A 16,798-nucleotide genomic window follows, 5' to 3' on the forward strand; every position below is an offset into this window, starting at 1 on the left:
ATTCTTTGTTGCTATAAATTTTCAGTAATGTTAAAATTAAAATATTTTATCTTAAAAATTAAGCATGTAGAAATAAGAAAAGGAAAAAACTCTGCCTTTGATTCATTCCAGAGAAGCTGTATACAGAGAACTAAAACTTAACAGTGTTTTCAGTCTCAGACTAGTTTGTGAACATAGCATGGATTTGTTATTTTGTTTTTTTTTTCTCCTTTCTTCTAACTTGTAAGAATTACAGCCATAAAAACTTTATAAATCTGTTAGGTTCTGTGAACTATCTTTCTGATTTGTCTTTGTGGTGCAGTGAAATGTTTGCAAGACGTGCTGTGAACAATTCTGTGCTTTTAAAAAATGTAAAGCCAGGCATTGTGGCACACTTGTAATCCCAGCACTTGGGAGATAGAGGCAGAGAAATGGAGAGGTCAAGGGTATCTTCCAGCCTTGTAGTGAATTTGAGGCTAGTCTAGGCTACGTGAGACCCTGTCACTGCAACATGCAAGGCTGCAGTTCCCACTCAAGAGGCTGAGACAAGGCTTGTGAAGTCCATACCAGTGCAGGCTGGCTAGTAAAACCCTGCCTCAGACAGAAAAGGAGAGTGTAAAATGATTTGCTTAATAACCAAATTGATTGAAAGTGAAGCTTCATGATTTTAAATCTTCATGTAGAATAGACTCTTAACAAGTAGTCTGTCTTAATGGAGCATGTCATGAGGGCATGTACTTAACATCATGTGATACTGTGACCTCTATGTACAGGCTTGTGACTGTCTACATAGGTGTACTATGTGTTTATTCTTCTTTTAGTGTCTTTGTTTTGTGGTAGGGGAGGCTGGAACCCAGAATCTTGGACTTGCTAGACAAGTATTTTACCCCCAAGCTATACTTTAAATGGCTAGAGTCTAGCTATGTAAAACCTGACCAGAAATTGTGCTTTTTCGGCTACATAAGGCAGCTAGCAGTTCAGTGCTGAAACCTATAGTACAGGGGTTCTACACCTTTCTAAGGCTGCGGCCCTTTACAGTTCCTTATGCTGTACTGTCCCCCAACCATAAATTATTTTCATAGCTACTTCATAACTGTAATCTTGCTACTGTTAGGAATCGTAAATAATTTTAGAGATAGATGCTTGCCAAAGGGGTTATGACCCACAGTAAGAGACCCATTACTGTAGTGCATCATTTAACCCTAATATAGTTGATTAACTGCATTAAATGTTTATGGCCAGTATGGGACTTATTGTTGTATTTAGAATGTCACTGCATGTACCTAAAAATAAGAAAAGTAATACAATTGAGTATGTTAATGCATGAATTGAGTGTTAGAAATACAGGGGAAATAATAGTTTAATGATAAAAGTAAAATGGATTTTCAGGGAATTTAACAGTCTCTTATTTGAGTGTATCAGCTAACATTATTTTCCTTCCTTTCTAGCTAACTGCCTTCTATGAAAGCAGTTATTCAGGTGATTGCATTCTTCTAGCTGCAAGACTGAAATACGATGTCTCAAAACTTAACTAGAAAGCTATGTTCTACTGAGAGACTGACACACCCACATACATATGTTTCCTTTCCCCTGAAATAATTTTAAATCATGGAGACGTTTTATGGGCTGCTTTGAAACACATTGAACAACAGTGATTGGTGAGTAAAGGTGTCGTGCAACTCTTCAAGACTTGCTTCCTAGAGCTCTTGGCAGTCCTGTTACATTGCACAGGAGGACTGAGAAGAGTTCAAAGAGATCACACTTTGGCTTCAACAGAGGGTTTTCATCTGTACATTAGCCAGAAGAATTTGCGAGTGGATCTCACTACAGTGATGCTGTCTGCATCTTTAAGAAGTGACCATGATGTTGTGTTTATGTATGTATGTATGTACATATGAGTTGAGCCTCATATATATACACACACACCACACATTAAAAAAAACACATTGTACTGTAATACTGCAAGAAGGTATTTTTAACTTACCATTTTATTTTTTATACACATTAATCAGATATCATTACTTCAGTTGCAACTATGCACTTGTATAAAGCCATAATGTTGGAATTTATATCCTTCATTCATGTACCTGATGCATGTTTGTGTAAACAGTAACTGTAACAGGATGTTTGAAGTTAATTATCCCAGTTTCCTAATGCTTGTTGTAGGCAACTTTACCCATTTTGAATGCCTTAATTTAATTTTCTCCCCTCCCCCCCATCTCAACCCTTTTCTATATTTAAGAAAAGAAAGGACAAGTGTTTACCAGCTCTTAGGATGCAGCTCGCTTCGTGGGGAAAGCAGTACACTCTTTCACATGCAGTAGTTGCTCAGCATCATCCTGTTTTGTCTATGAGAGTTTTTAATGTATTTGGTCATAGAAGCAATAGCGGATTATATTGAAACTAATGTGTGTGATGTACATCTGTTGTTTTTTTCATCCCTTTTTATAGACTTCAGCTCATCTGTGACTACAAAATATTTCCTTTTCTTTGAACTTGCTGGTTACCCTAGATGTGTTTTTATTTATAGTAAAGGCAATTTTTCACATTTTCATTCAAGATTCAAATATAAAAAAATACTTAACACATGTACTGTAGATATATTTTAATATTTAAATGTGATCCTGAAACAAACAGCTGTATAGTAGTATATCAGCTTTGATATCTGGGAAGAGGCAGCCTCAGAAGCGCTTACTTTGATTCTTGTTGCTCAATGCTGCTGAGGTTAGAGAACAGGCGGGACCTATCCTGTAGTGCTGCAGTGACAGCATCAGGCTCTGTACATTGGTAAAGTTCAATATGATACTGAAATATTTGCCTAGACATTTGTCATTGCTTCCCTCCGGGGTCAGTGTAGAGATGTTGTAAAAAGTTTGATTCTCTTTATAGATTCTATTGTGGAAATAGTGGCCTTTGGCCTACTGGTATACTAAATCCCAATTCTGTGACCTTCAGATGGCCCAGTTGCATCTTTCATTCCATCTGTTAAGACTAGATGTGCATGCCATTTCCCTGGAAGCAGCTGTGCTTTGTAGCTCTAATTCAGAACACAGCTTCCTTCCTTCCTTCCTTCCTTCCTTCCTTCCTTCCTTCCTTCCTTCCTTCCTGATTTAAAAATGAAAATATATAAAATTTATATAGAAGAACTATTTCCATTCATTAGAGTTGTTTAAAAGGAGACTGAATTAATATTTTATATAAAGATTTTGTTACATTATGGGAGGTTCTATCCTATTCTGAATTGGAGAGTATATATATATATATATTTTTAATAAACTTTATTAAGGTGAAATGTCAAGTTTACACATGAATAATTGAAGTATTTGAGTAAAAAAGGCAAAAGTTAAAATTTGGATGCTGTGCGTGTATATATGTATTAGAATTTGGAGAATCATGGTGTGATTCAGCAACTGTCCATGACACTTAATGTGAAGGATTCAGGGGAATAAAACATTCTGAGGGGTGAAAAAAATCCATGGAGCTTCTTCACATATGGTTTAACATAGGGATTTATTAGGTCATTTGTCCAACTAACAGAATTTTGAGTAAAAAAAAGAAACAAAAAGCAAAAAACTGTGACCTTAGAGAAGTACTTGCTTTTCCCATTGTCATTTACATGTACGCAGGTGCACATACCTGCCATTTTTTCTCCAACCCAACAGTCATTACAATAGCGACCTAATTTTGTTCCAGTTTCACTTTTTCTTGAGGCCCCCAAATCTTCAAGTTAATGATTTTCAGAGGAAATGTTACTTCCTTTATTCAGTTTGTCCCAGAGCCATACATACCTCCAGTTGGGACCTAAAAGAAAGGGAATGCCAGGTTTCCTTAGTTGGATACTTTTGCTTTGTGGAAATAAAAAGACAGAAGTAAAAGAACTAAGTTAGGGTATTACTGACAAAAATTGATGTACAATTAATTTTTAAGCGTTGCTTTTAGAAAAGCAAGATTAAAAAAAAAAATGCAGTTGAAAAGTTTCAAATGCCCAGCTAGCTAAAGTATAGTGAGCTAGTAATCCCAAGGAAAGGCTGGTGCACATACCTGGCCTGCCTTTGAGAGGCCATGGGCCCAGCAGAGGCTTTGCATCATCATGTGTAGATGTGGTGAGAAGTGCTCGAGGTTAGGTTCATGCTGCTGCTGCCCTCAGTCTGTTAGGATTCCCAGGGTGCCGTGGAGAAACTCAGACACTAACCAACCTCATAGGGATGCTCTGAGCGGCTGAACCCCACGTAAAACAAAGCTTCCGAGTTCGCTCTCAGGCCCTCTGACTGCTACTGACTCTCCTTGCCTGCCTGAAGGTGGCATCAGCTCCCCTGGCTCGTGGAGGTGCCACGCCAGCTTAAAGCACTTTGACAGGCACTGTGTGACAGTGCTGAGTGTTTGCCCTGTGGCCTCGCCCTGTTCCCTTCCCTGTGGTGATTTTTATTTGGAACTATAATAAGTTATAAACGGCATGATTTAAAGAGTCATCCTAGATCACCTGTCCCCCTGAACATTAAAAAATCATACCCTCTTGATTTTTTGTTTTGTTTCATCTTTGTAGTAATGTAATTGTATTTTTATGCCTGCTTTTTGTTTAAGAAAAATAAATAAAAAGAACCTAAGATGTAAGCATCTTTTTCTGTGAAGTAGTGTGCAATGCTGCAGCTTCTTAACCTGTCCCTAAAGGGTGTGGATAGGTGGGGTGATGCCATCATAGAAAAACCCTTCTTTCTGCCATGAGTTTTGGAGTCTGCCTCTGAATCATTCTGGGCTTGCAGACTTACACATCTGGTTCCAGGTGGGGAGGGTAGAGGACACAGGATGTGTTTCTGTCTGAAAATAGTGTGGTGGGCATCTCTGCAGAGGCGCTTTCCTGATAAGCAGTGGCCGTCCCCTGGTTTTGGGTCGGGTATTCTCTGAATGCATTCATCTGTAAAGTGGAAACTGTGTCTGCCTTGCAGGAACTGTTGTTTTGAAATGCGGTAGTGCATGTGAGATGGCTGCAGTAGCCCAGATGTTCCCTCCGGGTGTGGTGATGCATGCTGGGAGGATTTGCTGAAGAGGAGGAGGCCAGCTTGGGCTACAAAAGGGGACGTTTTTATTTAAAAGAAGTGCTGTCAGCAGTGGTCAAATAAAAGTCCTGATTGAATATATCTAAAACACTTTGGGTGAGGGCCATAATTTACATTAATGGTCTGATTGTCTGTGTATGTGAGGAAAGACCAACTTGGGTTTTGTTTTCTGACACTGGTTGAAATAACCATAGAATGGTTTGTTCAGATACAGCATTTCTCTAATCTGGGTCCAGGGCAATCATCTTAACAAGATCAGTTAGCTTGCTAAGGAGCTACACCTACATAACTGAAAATTCATGACAGTTAAGATTCAGTGGAATTCAATAAGCGAAAGTTTATTTTATATAGGAAACTAAACATTTTCCAGTAAACATCATTTACTTACTTACAATATGCCCGAATAATGACATGCATATAGAAGAAGAAAGTGCACTTTTAAATGTTAGGTTTATAAAACATCAGCGGAAACACTGTGAACAATGCTTAGGATATGTTACATTAGTAAGAATAAAATCCCCGAGAATTGGGTAGGGCTTAGCAATACTCTTTACTGCATACCTTCCAGTAGCTAAAACCAATACTAAGTTCCAGCAGTGTAACTATGAGGTATGACCCCCTTTTTAAAAAAGGCTACATTGTGCTCAAATCAGGAAGGCTGTTAGGATTTCCTCCTCTAAACAGAGATCAGGGATCTGTTAGAAATGGTGTAAGGCACACTGTGAAGCGTTGGAGCATACTTAGTTATAGACCCAGCAACATCTGTGTGCACTGTGATAGCCTCGCTTGCCTTGAGCAGATGTCACTCTGCATTGTGACATGCAAGGCCAAGCCCTTGGTCATGGAAGGGTTAAACTGTCAGGCGTGACTGAGCAGACTGCACTCCTTGTGGGAAGACTATTATAGATTCTGAAAGCCGAAGTATAGATGTAACTGGCTCTCCAGAGAGAACTTAGTCCTGACTTTAAGGGTTAAAATGGTTTCTTGGGCAGCTTCCATCATGGCAGATGTCAAGCCAGGTGTGGTGGTCCCCTCTGTATTCCAGCACTCCCAGTGCTCAGAGGCTGAGAAAGGATCACAGTTGAAGGATAGCTTGGGCTATGTAGTGAGACTTTATCTCACACACACACACACACACACACACACACACACACACACACACACACACACACACACACACACACACACACACACCCACCAACCAAACAACCCCAGTGTCTAAGCCCTACCACAACCTATGGGAGTTGGGGGAAGGAAGTTGGCATTTTAAAACAAGTAGTTCTTTCCTTCTACCTTTTTCCTTCTGAGTCTGCTGTATAGCCCAGGCTACCTTGAACTCCCAAGTGCTAGGATTGTAGGTTTGCACCTCCATATCCAGATAAGAGGCTTTTCAACTCTAACAAACCTGATTTAAAATTTCTGAAATGATTGACTAGTAAAAGACTTTAAATGTAGCAGTGGAAAGCAACGTTGCATCCCTGGTTCAGTTACTTGAAGTCCATTGTGTGGAAAGAATGTATCCATCATTCGGCTTTGGTGACAGGCTTCCGATAGCGCAATACTGTTATTGTTACCCATATGTTTAAAGCCAACATGACCACAAAACGGATGAGAACTGAAATAAATAAAAAGTTCCAACATTAAAAAACCGGACATTATACTGCTCTCAGAAGCCTACATAAGGTTATATCCCAATCTCAAACAAAACGACAAGATCATGAGACACACAGCATTAGCTTCAGACATTTCCCTGGGAAAGGACTTGCTGTAGAAATGCTCACCTTAGGCGCTTGGCCATGCATCCTCGGTGCTTCATTGAAGTGCTGTGGCTCTGGCTAAGACGTGCAACTAAGACCCCTTTACTTACATCTTAAGAACATGGGGTGTCTCAGAATGCTGCATTCTACGAAGACCAATCTAGTAAAGTGTGGACCCATGAGGGAAGCTGAGGCAACAGGACCGACTGCTTGAGGCTGAAGAGAGAAGCCAACCTTGGGAGGCACAGCAAAAACTCCTCCACATCACATGAGAGTATTTCTGACAAGTCAGGCCTGTGTCGGTATATGTTGTATAATGAAGTGACCACGAAAAAATGTGGTCGATAGACCAGGAGAACAGTGTCCTAACTTGCCCTAACACATGAAGGCTTGTGTTTGTGTCATGACAGGGTCTCGCTGACTCTCTGTGTAGCTGAGGGTGACTTTAAACTCCCAGTTCTCCTGCTTCTGCCTCCCAGGTGCTGCAATTACAGTTTTAGGAAGTGTTGAAGATTGAAGTCAGGGCTCCCCACATGTATGGTAAGCCACCTCCCCAAATGAACTACAGCCCCACGTGACTTCTGAGATGTCCTTGGAATGATAAAACACGTACAGCATCTAGCCACACTATTTTGGACAGGTTCTCTTTATGTAGCCCTGGCTGTCCTGGAACTGTTTTGCTTGTATGTTTGTTTGTTTACACACAGGCCTTCTCTGTGTAAACAGTCCTGACTGTTCTGAAACTAGCTTTGTAGACCAGGCTGGCCTCAAACTCACAGAGATCTGCCTGCCTGTGCCTCCCGAGTGCTGGGGTTACAGGCGTACACCACCATACCTGGCTGGCCACACTGTTTTTAAAAGCTAGTCACTAAGAACACTGGAGACTGATAAGGTACAGACTGCAGTGGGAGTCTTAATCTTTTAAGTGCAGGCTTTTTATATGTAGGCTCTTTGCTGTTTAATTACATTCCTTTCCCTCCTGTGAACTCAAGTCCCACAGAGAAGAGCTAGGTCTGTCTCCTTTTCCATTCCATCACTAAAGTCAGAGCTGTTTTGTCACTTTCCAAAGATGCTGGGTTGGAAGTTGAAAACAGCGGAAGGACACCCCTGTTCCTCTATGAGCATGTAGCAAATGGTGCTACTAGAGCCATTGCTTGAAAACACAGCTGGGGGTGTCTTACTGCTCCCAGGCATGTCTACATTTCTGGCTTCTCTGCCTCTGCCAGTTTCACTTCCCTTCCTCCCCTTCCCTCTCTCCCAGCCCCTGCCTCCTATGCTCTGCACTCCTCAGTGTGGCCAGCCCTGGCACCTTCTTTGCTCCTGATCATGTGTGTTGCTCTGGTCATGTGTATTGCTCCTCTGATCAGATCTTTATTCAGCCTTTAAGCCCTCAGTTTGCAGATTGCTCTCTGCTCACAGAGTAGGCGGGGTTCGTCAGCTACCGACTCTGCTTGCTTCTGTTTGGTTTTGGAGACTGGGTCTCCCAGGCTGCCTGGCTCATTTGCCTCAGCTTCTCAAGTATATGGGATGTTAGGCGCATGCCACCACACCCAGCCACCCTACTCTGAAACCCCATTTCACAGCATACTTCAGCAGTTAATTGTGGAACTCCTGCCCAATCTCCTTGTTGAAGTAGAAACTCCAGGATGACAATTGACTCCCTTGGGTATATTTCTCCCTACAGACTGCAAGGAGTGGATGCTTAATAGAGACAGTCACTGTTGAAGACATTGTTTTGTCCTCTGAATCCATAGCCCGATCGAACTAAATCGATCTGTTAAGCCTTGTGATGGGTTCCATGTTAGACCCAAGTCACACAGAAAACAAACAAAAAAACACAAACATGAAGTCAAAAAAGGTTTTGCTTACTTGTCAAATCATTGGTGGTCATTAAAGTTGTTATTATTCTTGCTGTAAAGGAAAATTCGTAGCAATAAATAACTTGCTTCTCACACTTTTGGTATTTCTATTTAGCTTATACCTTTACATTTTACTAAAGTATAGTAATGCTTACTTCTCAAATGACCTTGATATGGGACCCTTGTTAATACTGTATTGAGCAACCATCTAATGAACAGCCATGCACCCTGACCCTGGCCCAGTCATGAAGAAGCTGCTCAGAAAAGCAAGTGATTTTTAACTATGTCATCGCTGCCAGGGAGGGCTCCCATCCTTCCCTGTGCTCACACTCAAGAAATAAACAGAACAATCTTAAGTCTCATTTGTATATTGAGTCATTTCTGTTGAAGGCTCCCACTAGTTAAAAAGTATATATGTTTGGGGCGGGGTAAGCTGGAGAGATGGCTCAGTGGTCAGGAAAGAGCACTAGCTGCTCTTCCAGAGGACTTAGGAGCACTTCCCAGCACCCATGTAGGAGCACATAACCCCAGTCCCAGAGAATCTGATCCTTTCTTCTGGCCTCTGAGGGTACCAGGCATGCATGTGGTACACATACATAAATTTAGGTAAAACACCCATAAACATAAAACTAAGCAAAAGTAATGTTTTTAAAATTATATATTTTTGAGACAGGGTCTCACTGTGTGTCACCTTGAACTTCCAGAGACCCACCTGCCTCTGCCTACTGAGCAGAGGGATTAAAGGCGTGTACTACCACACTTGGCAAAAATTCTTTAAGCACTGAACTCCATCCCATTTTTCACAGGTAAGCAAACTATGACTTGGAGAAGACAAACCCTTCCTGTCTAACCCGAGTTCTCTTGTTTAACTCCTTTCTCAGTCAGCACCCCCCTGTAGTGAACAAACAGTACCCTGGGTGACAGTTAAAGCCACAGTCTGCATGATAGCTGCTTGTGTACAGGGATACCCTTCCTTAGCAGGTTCTGTTGAGTAGCTAATTACAAAGGTATTTGTATGCAAATGACCTGGAACACTCAACACCAGGAAACCCCTAGTACTAATGAAACCCAGTCCCTGGAGAGTGGTGGCCTTACTTGCACAGGTGTAGGAAGAGAGGCCCCAGGTCAGCGCGCTCACAGCTCCTGAGTCCTGGACCTTCCACAGATACTGAAGCTGGGCAAACTTACTGGCCACACTGATGACTGTGCTTAAGTTCTGTTGTGGGAAAAAAATGAGAGTCGGGAGCCTAGAACGATATAGGACTGGATATAGTGCATACATACATACATACACACACACACACACACTCACACTCACACACTCACAGGAGAGGGCACAATTTGTGGAAGCTAGTTTTCCTTCCACCATGTGGTCCTGGGGACTGAACTCAGGTCATCTGGCTTGGCAGCAAGCACCTTTAACCCCTGAGTCGTCGTATCAGCCCAGATACAGTGCTTTTTAAGCCAAACTAGACTTGAAAGTCTAGCAGTCTCAAACCTACCAAGCTTTGAAACTTCAATTTGGTGAAGAATGACCCTCAGCTACCTCTGTGGTAGGGAGTGAACTGGCCAGAGCTAGTCTAAGGCCTAGCTGCAGACCCAACATGTCTTCTACTATTTCCCCAGAAAAGGTTGGTGTATCTCAGCCTGTCACTAAACTGCTCAACTTCCAAACTATTCCTCATTTTGAGCACTGTGTCCTCTGTGCTCTTTCTTGGCTCTCAGCCAAGAAAGCCTTGCACATTGGCTGTCAACCCCATCAGGCTCCATCTCCACAGCAGCTACTAAGCTCAGACCAGAGGGAGACCACTGCAGTCACCTGGGCTGAACAGGATGGCATGAGCAGCATACAACAAGTCAGGGAGGGAGGCTAAGAGCACTGACTGGTTGTTCTTCCAGAGGTTCTGAGTTCAGTTCCCAGCAACCACATGGTGGCTCACAACCATCTGTAATGAGATCTGGTGCCCTCTATGGTATGGATGAAAACAAAGCACCCATTTACATAAAATAAATATTTTTTAAAAAGAAGTCAGGGAGATGAAGTTGAAAAGACCACAGAATGTGGTGTGTTTGAAAGCCAGGCAAGAGGCCCCAGTGGATAGTACAGAGATCCTGATCTATAGTGAGATAAGAGATGAGTGGCATGGCTTTCAAATGAGTGACAGTCACAGGGCCCTTGATAGGCTCTGCTTCCTGCTGGGGCAACAGTACCTGTACGGTGTGAGCACCTGGCTGGCCTCCAGAAGTCCTTGTGGGGCTACACAGGGAATAATGGAGCATGGAATATCAGGGTGTGTCTGGGCAGAGGAGGGAGCAAAACATTGCTAGGCCTAAACAGATAAAAGCTACAGTGGGAGCTGGGCACAGATGGCCTGTGGGGAGGCTGGACCCAAGCAAGGAAAAAAAACTCTTGAGAACTTGGGGTGCTGGATAAAGAAAAGGAGGGGTCAGGGCCAGCTTAGTGTCATGGGGAGGACCACAAAAGTGGGTTACAGGCTAGCCCAAAAGGACAAGCTACTGGCATGTTTACTTTTCAATAAAAAGCCAACTTTGATATCAAGGGGTAGTCTGGGACCAGGCCATAAGAGAACTCTGGTAGTGTCAACACACACTCAAGGAGGGAACATCATGTTATCCCACAAAATGGTCAAGTGCAGGCAAGGGACTGGCAAGCTGAGGCATGAATAAACTGCATGGGGGCATGAAAAGTACCAGTCCCCAAGTCTCCCAGAGAGCAGGTGCACAGCAAGTTCGTGTAGGGGGCCTAAAGGGATTCTGGATGGAAGGAAAACGGGAAAGTTATCTTTTAAAAGTTATGCTGTCAGGGTTGGCAAGATGGAGCCATGGGTGAGGAAGATTGCAGAAGGGCCTGATGACCTAAATTCAATCCCTGAAACCCACAAGATGCAAGGAAATGACTTACAAATCTCTGCACGCACCCATCCATACACAAATAAAAATGGGGGAGTCCATCTTAGTGTTCCCCTTGAGCCCCAAAGCCCAAACCTTTCAAGAATAATGTCTTAATATCTGGCTGGCATTGCCTTTTCATCTGTTTCAGCATAGCTGAAAAGCAATGGTCTCTACCTGTGGGTCTCTACCTCTTTGTGTCTAACTACCCTTTCACAGGAGTCACCTTGACCACCAGAAAGCACAGGTATTTATTTACATTACGATTCATAATAGCAAAATGATGGTTACAAAGTAGCAATGAAAATAATTCTATGGTTGGAAGTCACTGCAATATGAGGAAGTGTGTTAAAGGGTCACAGGATTATAAAGGCTGAGAACCACGGCTCTAATACGATGTAGGGGCAGTCTCCCTCCGTTAGGGGCACCACTCACCATGGCCAGGTCGATGATCCACTTCTGCAGGCTGAGGATGAACCAAGAAGACACAAATCTGGCCAAGTGCTAAGGGACCTAGCAGTGAGTCACTGACAGCCCCACCCACTCCTCCCTTCTCTGCAGACCAAGTCAAATCACAGAGGGTGACACAGAAGCCAAGGTAGAAGGGGGGGGGGACTATTCTGCTAGACGTCCATTTGGAAAAGATGCCAGGGGTTGCATGTGAACATCTGCTCTGAGTTCAAAAGAACAGAAGCAAATTGTGCAAGAAAACGCACAGGTCCATGTTCACAGACTGTAACCTAGGGCTGGGAATATTCATACGGCTGTAGGTATATGCTGGTTTCCTGACCATGCTGGCGTCTCTAATGTAACATCAAAATGAAGCACTTAGAAGCAAAGGAGAGTTGTCCTGCAAAACTGGTGTGCTGTGTGTGAACTTTTTACTGAATCCACACCCCTTTCCCACTAATTCTGTTGTAAAAGCACAGTAGTTGGGGTGATGGTAGGCAAGGAGGTACCATTTTCCATCCGGACTGTGTAGGACTCTCATGACTCAGTGACTGCTTGAATCTTGAATCAAAAGAGCCCAACCAGAGCAAAAAGATCAAGCTGTGAGGGCTGAGGGGAGCCATAGTCAGGGCAGGAGTGGCTGGCAGGAGCAAGTCACTCCCCACTGCTCTGCCTCAGTTTCATTCCCTGCCCTGTCTACCTCCCACATGCTATCAGAAGAACCCCAAAGGTGGCTGAAAATAATGGCTACATTAAGTAGGTGAAGGGATTAAACTAGAGATGGCCCATGCCAGTAGGCAGCAGAACTGAACACAGTGTGTGGCCCACATCGATGGCTGGAATCCAGCTGCACCAAAACATTCTCTATGCAAAGTGTAGTGGTGCATGCTTGTAATCCCAGCATTTGGGAGGTGGAGGCTGGAGAATATGGAGCCATGCTTTCCCTGTTTCTATGGAAAGGGGAGCCTGAGTCGGGCTAATAGCAATCTGAGACAGCTTGTAGTCAAGACTTAACCCAAACCCTCGGGGCCTCTCACTGTCATGGAGCCAGCAGAACTAGCTGACTGCCATTGCCATGCAAATACTCTTGGCCTACCTTTTAAGGAGTATGAAGAAAAGTGACACCAAATCCTTACGAAAAAAAGCAGACATGAAATCTCACCCTCTGCATAGAAGATGCCATGGAGTGGAGCAGGTCTGTTGGCTGGCCATTCCTCATGGTTAAAAAGCCTCCAAACTAACACGGCCACCCAGACAAGGCTCCGGCTCTAAATTACAGTTCTACATAGGTGTGTGATTATTGGAAAACTGCCCCCATCTGGCTCATGCCTTACTGGCAGGCACCTGCCAGCTGCATCCTGCATGGGACTTGGTGCCAGGCACTCTTGTACTAATCCCCTGGGGACAAGCTCACTGACCTAAGGAGTGTCTGAGAGCACAGGTGGAGTGTATTGCTCTTAACAGGGTGACTGTGCACTTCTCTTGTTCAGCAGGGACACACAGCAAATCTGTACCCCACTGTGGTCTCAGAGGGTACTAAGGCACTGTGTTGCAGGGACACCACAGGCAGCAACTGTAGTAACCTAAGGTTCATGTAAAGACTTGCATTTTATGATTTTTTTTTTTTTTTTTTTTTGGTTTTTCGAGACAGGATTTCTCTGTGGTTTTGGAGGCTGTCCTGGAGCTAGCTCTTGTAGACCAGGCTGGTCTCGAACTCACAGAGATCCACCTACCCTCTGTCTCCCGAGTGCTGGGATTAAAGGCGTGCGCCACCAACGTCCGGCTTATGATTCTTTTCTAGTCATAAAAAATGACCTTAGCCGGGAGTTGGTGGCACACACCTTTAATCCCAGCACTCAGGAGGCAGAGGCAGGTGGATGTCTATGAGGCCAGCCTGGTCTCCAGAGCGAGTGCCAGGATAGGCTCCAAAGCTACACAGAGAAACTCTGTCTTGGAAAACCAAAAAAAAAAAAAAAAAAAAAAAAAAAAAGATGACCTTATTTCACAATGCATAACATTAGCAAATAACACACCAAGTCCCCCGCTTTGGTGCTGAGGACAGAATCCAGAGCCTCTTGCATGCCATCACTGAGCCCCTCCACCCCTACCTCCAGCTCAGATGCAGGAAGGATACACTGCTGCGTAGGGCAAGGCCTGCTTCATGTTCCCATTGAAGTGAAAGACGAAGAGCAGGAGGATGATGTCTGGAAGAAGAGCCTGTGAGACGGGCAGGGCAGTAGGAGGGCAGGCTGGGGATGGGGGTGGGGTGGGGTGGGTGCCAGTTACCTTGTGCAATGAGGATGGGGTATTCCAGGTAGGTGAGCAGCGGGTTCCCATAGTAATATTGGTAGCGAAAGAAGACCAGGAACCTGGAGTCAGGATGTGTAGATATTCACAGCCCTCCTTTTGACTTGCTGGACCCCAGATTTACCCACATGTTTACCCAACACTAGAGCATGTGGTCGTCACCATACTTGTCACTGACCTTCGGGAATGTTGTCAGAGACCCATTTGGCAGGTCCAAGAGGCCTCGGGTATCAGCACGTTGCTGAACACCTTCAGGGGTCACCTACATTGCCTTCAACGTCATAAAGATCACTTGGGGAAGTTAAGAGCCAAAGAAGACAAGACCATGTGAGACCTCAAGGATAAGGTGGAGTGTGTCACCCGGAGGTGTTGCCCTAGTCCTGCTGCTATGCTTTTAGGGGGACCCAAACATCCCACACATCCTGTGCCCTGGGGATGATGTATGCTTTTCTGTTTTTAAGGTTTCTGTGTGTAGCAGTCATCAACCAGGCATGGAATATCTGGTGTCATTAAACAGCCTCTGGCTAAGATCCAATTTCCTCAAATCAGAATTTTAGAGTTTGAGTTCTCAGATTGAAATCCAAGGAGGGTTCATGTCCCCAAGGCAGGAGTCCAGCCCCTGGAGAATGCAGACTGACTGATGGTGTCTTTAACTTTAGACACTGATGGTGTCTAAAGTTAGGATCTTCCTGATGCCTCAGAGCCTATCTGACTGGTGAGGGTCAGGCAGGCAACCAGGCGAGGCCCAGAGGGAAACAGAATTGAAGTGACCACCCTATCCATGCAGGAAGAAAGAGGGGGAAGGGAGGGGCCAGTATGTAGCCAGCGGGTCCAGGATGGGTTGTCCTCCTATTCCTATTGTTCCTACCTCAGGAGTAAACAACTCTCACCTACAGCTGCGGTAAGGTTTAAAAAAGTAATGTGTGTAGGGACTCAGGAGGCCCTTGGGAAAGTTCTCACGAACTGGAACTATTGTAGCTGACCTACGTAGGGATAAATAACTATTGGATTTCAGCGGTGGAGCATACCTGCGCCTTCTGGTCTCAAAGCTGGTCTTAAACCTGCCAAATCTAATTAGACAAACCTGCCGTAGCTGCCCGCCCACTGCCCCGGCACACTGCCCCGAAGGGAAAGAGGCCGTTGAGATTTCCAGGACGAGCCTGCTTTATCTGATAGATAGACTGCAAGACCCTTCCGGGTCCCAGGGGACATTCCATGTCCGGAACGGGGGTCAGCTGTTGGATTTGAGACCATTCCTGATTAGGTCTGCGTGTTTAAAGCCAGGCTGCAAAGAGGGAGCTACAGGCAGGGCAGGTCGGCGCTCTGTAGGCATCCATGAGCTTTCTGTTCAGTCTGCTCCCTGAAGCCTCACGCTGGCGAAGAACTTGCAAGCCTGAGGCCAAACAGCTCTCCTGACTTCCAACACCTGCACCCTCTGCCCCAGCCTGTCACTTCTGCATCCCTCAGTCTCGTAGTGCTTTACCCCTCACCCTGCCAGTCTCTCTCCCTCTCTGAAATGCATATACTCTTGTTCTATGCAGCCAACGGACCAGGGACCCTCCTGCCCGCCCACCGAGCCTCTCTGAAAAGGTGCACGTTGAAGCCCACTCCATCAGATGCAAGCGCCCCTCCGGGTGGATGACAGAGGGGTGGGGCTGGTGACAAACCTAGAGGGCTCTACCTGGTGCAAGATAGTGCGACTCAGGGACGCGATCTTTCCCATTTGTTTTTCCCAACCAAAGTTTCACAACTTTACCTTTTATTCTCAACTACTTAGCCAATGTCACCGAGAACTTGGCTCCGGTACCAGTCACTGCCCAATCCTGCGTGTTGGACCCCAGCCCAACTTTCAAGCTCAGACCCAAGTAACCCATCTCCCTCCCTCTCCCCACATGGAATCATCAAATCTTGTAACTCAGATCTCAGCCCAACCACTGGTTTACAGACAAGGACTTTAGGCTGGAAAAAAAAAAATGTGGGTGGTGCCGGGTGAGGTTAGGAACGTTAACGGACTGCAGGTGCAAATGGCTTCGCCCGCGGCGGGAAGGCTGTCGCTATGGACAGGGTGGGAGCGCTGAATCTCTAAGATGGGCGTGCACAGGCAATTCGTACCTCCCGGGATTTGGGGAGAAGCAAGGGAGGTGTGTGGGAGCGCCCGGGAAAGCGCCTCCCAGCCCCGCACCCCCCGAATTAACCCTTGCCCTCCCGAGGCCTTACCCTGCCAACTCCAAAAGTAAACTGGGGAGGCTGATGCCCCGCGCGCTGCGTGCCGTCAGCTGCGCGTAGATCTGCGGCAGCTTGAGTGCGGCGCACACGCCCAGCGTGCTCCAGTTGCAGAACCACAGCAGCCCGGCCTCCATGCTGCAGTCCCAGGCGTGCCGGTCCTGAGGGCTGTGGGATCTCGTGGGTGAGAACCCGGAGCTCACCGTCCAAAGAGTCCTTCCGCCTTCGCGCAGGCCGGACCACGCCCCGAGCTGCTGCT

General features: G+C 45.2%; 2 protein-coding genes across 5 annotated transcripts in view; one reads left to right on the forward strand and one right to left on the reverse strand.

Moving 5' to 3' along the window:
• Rock2 (Rho associated coiled-coil containing protein kinase 2) overlaps nucleotides 1–4,590 on the forward strand; it is a 98,087-nt gene extending 93,497 nt beyond the window's left edge. For both annotated transcript variants that reach the window (XM_027424668.2, XM_035447462.1), the window contains one exon: nucleotides 1,428–4,590. In XM_027424668.2, the coding sequence (XP_027280469.1) occupies nucleotides 1,428–1,431 (4 nt within the window). In that variant the 3' untranslated portion in view covers nucleotides 1,432–4,590. The remainder of the gene's footprint in view (nucleotides 1–1,427) is intronic.
• Nucleotides 4,591–5,345: 755 nt separating this feature from the next.
• On the reverse strand, nucleotides 5,346–16,798 carry Slc66a3 (solute carrier family 66 member 3). 3 transcript variants are annotated; one of them, XR_004770723.1, is made up of 8 exons: nucleotides 16,534–16,798; nucleotides 14,296–14,378; nucleotides 14,144–14,213; nucleotides 11,995–12,052; nucleotides 9,745–9,865; nucleotides 8,660–8,701; nucleotides 6,901–7,006; nucleotides 5,346–6,648 (listed from the first exon to the last, which is right to left on the reverse strand). XR_004770723.1 is itself a non-coding variant. In XM_027424670.1 (7 exons), the coding sequence occupies exons 1-7, from the start codon at nucleotides 16,674–16,676 to the stop codon at nucleotides 6,557–6,559; spliced, it is 609 nt and encodes a 202-aa protein (XP_027280471.1). In that variant the 5' UTR covers nucleotides 16,677–16,793; the 3' UTR covers nucleotides 5,346–6,556. The 3 variants fall into 3 exon arrangements, 1 of the variants encoding a protein (XP_027280471.1); XR_003486990.2 differs by having other exon boundaries at nucleotides 6,815–7,006; XM_027424670.1 differs by lacking the exon at nucleotides 6,901–7,006 and having other exon boundaries at nucleotides 16,534–16,793.

The sequence above is a fragment of the Cricetulus griseus genome, chromosome 7, assembly GCF_003668045.3.
Source record: "Cricetulus griseus strain 17A/GY chromosome 7, alternate assembly CriGri-PICRH-1.0, whole genome shotgun sequence".
NCBI classification, from domain to species: Eukaryota; Metazoa; Chordata; class Mammalia; order Rodentia; family Cricetidae; genus Cricetulus; species Cricetulus griseus.

Coding starts and splice junctions, on each gene's coding strand:
- Slc66a3 (XM_027424670.1), bottom strand. CDS start 16,676: ATGGAGGCCGGGCTGCTGTGGTTCTGCAACTGGAGCACGCTGGGCGTG. Junction 8,702..9,744: donor CTCTTCCTACACCTGTGCAA/GTAAGGCCACCA, acceptor TTTCCTTTACAG/CAAGAATAATAACAACTTTA. Junction 6,649..8,659: donor GACCACCAATGATTTGACAA/GTAAGCAAAACC, acceptor TATTTATTTCAG/TTCTCATCCGTTTTGTGGTC.